Source organism: Tupaia chinensis, unplaced genomic scaffold, assembly GCF_000334495.1.
Source record: "Tupaia chinensis unplaced genomic scaffold, TupChi_1.0 Scaffold000259_1, whole genome shotgun sequence".
NCBI classification, from domain to species: Eukaryota; Metazoa; Chordata; class Mammalia; order Scandentia; family Tupaiidae; genus Tupaia; species Tupaia belangeri.
Genome location: NW_006159739.1, coordinates 2,419,101 through 2,423,509, shown reverse-complemented (window position 1 = coordinate 2,423,509; position 4,409 = coordinate 2,419,101). Strand labels below are relative to the sequence as shown.

At 35.9% G+C, this 4,409-nt stretch overlaps 1 protein-coding gene across 1 annotated transcript in view; it reads left to right on the top strand.

The window, feature by feature from the left end:
- LOC102470275 (ankyrin repeat, SAM and basic leucine zipper domain-containing protein 1-like) overlaps positions 1-2,085 on the top strand; it is an 8,439-nt gene extending 6,354 nt beyond the window's left edge. Inside the window, 2 exon segments of the mRNA XM_027772248.1 lie at positions 882-1,745; positions 1,748-2,085. Coding sequence (XP_027628049.1) covers positions 882-1,745; positions 1,748-2,085 — 1,202 coding nt within the window.
- Positions 2,086-4,409: the final 2,324 nt, after the last annotated feature.

Below are 4,409 nucleotides of genomic sequence, written 5' to 3'. Positions count from 1 at the left end.
TCTGGGGAGTGATTTCTCGCTTCCTATCTCTCTGCCTCTCTCTGTCTCTCTCTCTCCCAGTGAGTGTATGTGCTCTAAGGCAAAAACCTTTTTTAAAAAAGATGACATATACTAAACTATATACCATTTTTAAAATCTTATTAACAAAATATCTTCACTAAAGGCAATAGAGAAACAAAAATCTGCAAATATATTTTAAAATGCTAATAACTGTAATAACATTGACATGTAATAAAGATAAATCGAAATGGTTATCAGATATAAGGGTTCCTCAGAAACTTCACAGAAAAATGTTTATTATGAAAAAAAAACTGTCTGGATTTCAAAATTTGTTTGCTCTCAAATAAACACATGCTTTAATTCTTTTCCTTTTTGTAAACTTTTTTTGAGGTCTTCTCATTTACTAGTATTTGCTCTGAGTAATGGTTTTTTAAAAAATAAGAAATATTTATGTTTTGAGAGAGATTTTTGCTATAGAGAGTGTGTGCTCACCAGAGAGACAGAGAGACAGAAAACAAGAAATCACCCCCCAGGGGGAAGGTCATGCCACAATCCCTTCTCCATTCTCTTTTGGAATTTTGGGCACACATGCACATGCACCTGGAGTGAAGTTTAAGCCACCGAGTCTGGGACTTGAACGGGTGGCTATGTGGGAGTACAGTAATGTAACAGTTATACCATCTGGTGGGCCCAAGGAATAATTTTCAAAATCATCAGCCTGGAAAGAATATTTTAACAATTTATTTTATTTAAAAATTGTTTTTAAATTGACATTTAATCACTGAACATCTTTACAGTGTTCAACATGGTTTTTTTCCGAGCGTGAATATAATGCCTGTTAGTCCTGTCAAAAAATCTAATCATTGGCGGGGGGGGGGGAGATTCCAGCTTTCGATGTGGATGGACTCCCCTTATGTATACTGCTAGCGTTGCCAATGTAGAACTTGTTCGAGTCCTTTTGGACAAAGGTGCTAATGCAAGCTTTGATAAGGATAAGCAAACTATTTTGATAACTGCGTGCTCTGCTCGTGGCTCAGAACAGATTTTGAAGTGTGTAGAGCTACTACTTTCAAGAAATGCTGACCCAAATGTCCCTTGTAGGAGACTTATGACTCCAATCATGTATGCTGCACGAGATGGCCACCCTCAGGTTGTGGCTCTCCTTGTTGCTCATGGAGCGGAAATTAACACCCAGGATGAGAATGGCTATACTGCTTTAACATGGGCATCACGTCAAGGTCATAAAAATGTAGTTTTGAAGTTGCTGGAACTTGGAGCTAATAAAATGCTACAAACCAAAGATGGAAAGACACCAAGTGAGATTGCAAAAAGAAATAAACATCTTGAGATCTTCAACTTGCTTTCTTTGACTTTAAATCCAGTAGAAGGAAAGCTTCAACAGCTAACTAAAGAAGAGACTATTTGTAAACTACTGACAACAGATTCTGATAAAGATAAAGATAACATATTTAGTTCATACACAGCATTTGGAGATCTGGAAATATTTTTACATGGTCTTGGACTTGAACATATGACAGATGTATTAAAGGAAAGGGATATAACTTTAAGACACCTGTTGACCATGAGGAAAGATGAGTTTATAAAGAATGGAATTAGTAGTAAAGATCAGCAGAAAATTCTGGCTGCTCTTAAAGAACTAGAGGTAGAAGAGATAAAATTTGGAGAATTACCTGAAGTGGCAAAGTTAGAAATCAGTGGTGATGAGTTCCTCAACTTTCTTTTAAAATTAAACAGTGTGGCCACTTAATAACAGCTGTACAGAATATCATTGCTGAGTTACCTGTAAATTCTCACAAGATAGTACCAGAATGGGCTGCTTCCCGAAATTTTAATTCAGTTTGTGAAGAACTCGTTAGTAATGTTGAAGATTTGAGTGAAGAGGTCTGCAAACTAAAGGACTTAATTCAAAAGTTGCAAAGTGAACGGGAAGATGATCCAACTCATATACCTTTAATGGAAGAAGTATCTACATGGAACAGTAGAATTTTGAAGAGGACAGCTATTTCAGTGTGTGGATTTGGGTTTCTTCTTTTCATTTGCAAGCTGACTTTTCAGAGAAAATAACCCTAATATTTGTTCTAAGTTATATATGTACATCTTATTCAAACTAACCAGAAACATTGCTTTTAATCATTTGTGGCATAATATAACTTTACATTCTTTGCTAATACTCCATAGAAAAAATTATGATAGCATAAAGCAGAAAAGTTTTTCTCTAGAAATAGTTTGTCAGTTTGAGTTATAACTACAATTTTGTTAATGTTAATTTAGATCAGCAGTAAATTATAAACAATTTCTTAATCATATTACTCGATCACATGGAAAATAAAATTTTTCTAGTATTAAAAAAAGATATCATTAACAGATAAGTTTTTGTTTTATATCTATTGAATGTTTTGTTTGTTATTTTTATTTTTTCCCCTGAAAGAACTGCCCTATTGAGTATGGTTGACACATTTAAATTTTTTTTGTTGTTGTTGGCATTTTCTTTTAAAGAATTACTTATTTAATTTTTATTTATTGTTATTTTTTGCTATAGGACACATGTGATCACGAGAGAGAGAGAGAGAGAGAGAAAGTGAGAAAACAAGCCACTAGGTCTGGGACTTGAACCGTGGTTGGCCACGTGGGAATCCAGTTCTTCAACCACCATGCCACCTACCAATCTGGTTGGAACTTGTAAATATGAATAATTATACCTTCCAATCTTTCAGTTTTTCCTATAGAGCACAGACATTGGTATATATTAAGTGGGGCCATACCAACTCTGTTTTTCAGTCTGGCTTGCTTCACTTAACATTATGTCTTTCATCTTTGTAACAAATGTCAGGAGGTCATTTTTTTATATATGGCTTAGTAGTATGCCATAGAGGACATTTGGCTTGACTCCATGTCTTATAAGAAGAGGGAGGGCAATTGTAGATTCTAGAGATAGTAAGGGAGGGGGTAGGGAGGGAGGGGAACAAAGGAAAAAAATAATGCATTTAATTGACCCCAAATGAAAAGTTATTGGACCAGCACTGAACATGGTGGTTAAGGCACTAGACTCCCACATGGCTGACTTATGGTTTGAATGCCAGACCTAATGGCTTGCTTTCTCACTTTCTCTGTCTGTCTTTCTCTGGTAAGTGTAAGTGTCCTATAGCATATTAAAAATAAATAAATAAATATAAATAAAACAATTTTTTAAAAAGTGAAAAGTTACTTGTTGATGGTAATATCTTGTTGTGAATAATATGCACTATATTCGTGATGGGAATTATGATGTTCTACACTTTAAAAATTTATAGGGATTCAATGTAAATACTTAAATAATAAATATATTTTTTAAATATAAATAGGTAGCCAGAGAGCATGCTCTAATTTTTTCTCAAAGTGTTTCAAAGTCTTAGGGAAAAATTTTGGATACAGATTTAAATATAGAACTTCAAATAGTCTTTAATTTTTTACATTTTTATAAAGCAAAAATTACAATTTTTAACACAGAACTTTACACTCTTTTGTCTGTTAGATGTTTCTTTCCTTTGCTCCTCCCAGTCACCTATTACCACCTATGATCTCTGGTATCTACACTTACTCTCTACTATCATATCTTCAGATCTTTCTTTAAATCAGAGTTTCTTGGGACCAGCAGATGGCGTAATGGCTACGTCACTGGACTCCCATGTAGTCGACAGTGGTTTGAGTCCTGGACCCAGTGGCTTAAACTCACTCCAGGTGAATGTGTGTGTGTGCCCAAGATCCTGAGAGGAGAATGGAGGAGAAAGGACTGTGGTATGGCCATCCCCCTGGGGGGTGATTTCTCACTTTCTGTCTCTCTGTCTCTCTCTCTTTTTCCAGCAAGCGCACGTACCCTATAGCAAAAAAAAACTCTCAAAAAATAAAAAAAAAAATCAGAGTTTCTCAGACTCATAATCACTGAAATTCTGGATCAGATCATTCTATGTGGTGGGGTTTGATCCTGTGCATAGTATGATAAAACCTATTACATGTTAGTAATCTTGTCTCCTACCAAATCTTCTCCTGTGTGAAGTGGAATAGCAAATTTCTGGAGATATGTAAGCTATATCCCCACCATAAGGCAATGCTTTGGAGATCCAGAGGGGCCAGTGAAAACATGTTTCTCAATCTTAGACCTCAGGGGGAAATTTTAACTCAAGGTTGATATAAGCTCCTAAGAATGGGGCCAGTTGGTTGTGTGCTGATTAAGGTACTGGGCTCCCATATGGCCAAGTGTGGATCAAGGCCCAACCCTGGTGGTTTGTTTTTTCATTTGCTCTCTTTCTATTTCTCTCTGGTGAGCACACACACCCTATAGCAAATTTTAAAAATAATAATAAAATTAGGGCAGGAGGCGGGCTGGGCGCCAAGGCTGCGTCCAGCAGCGG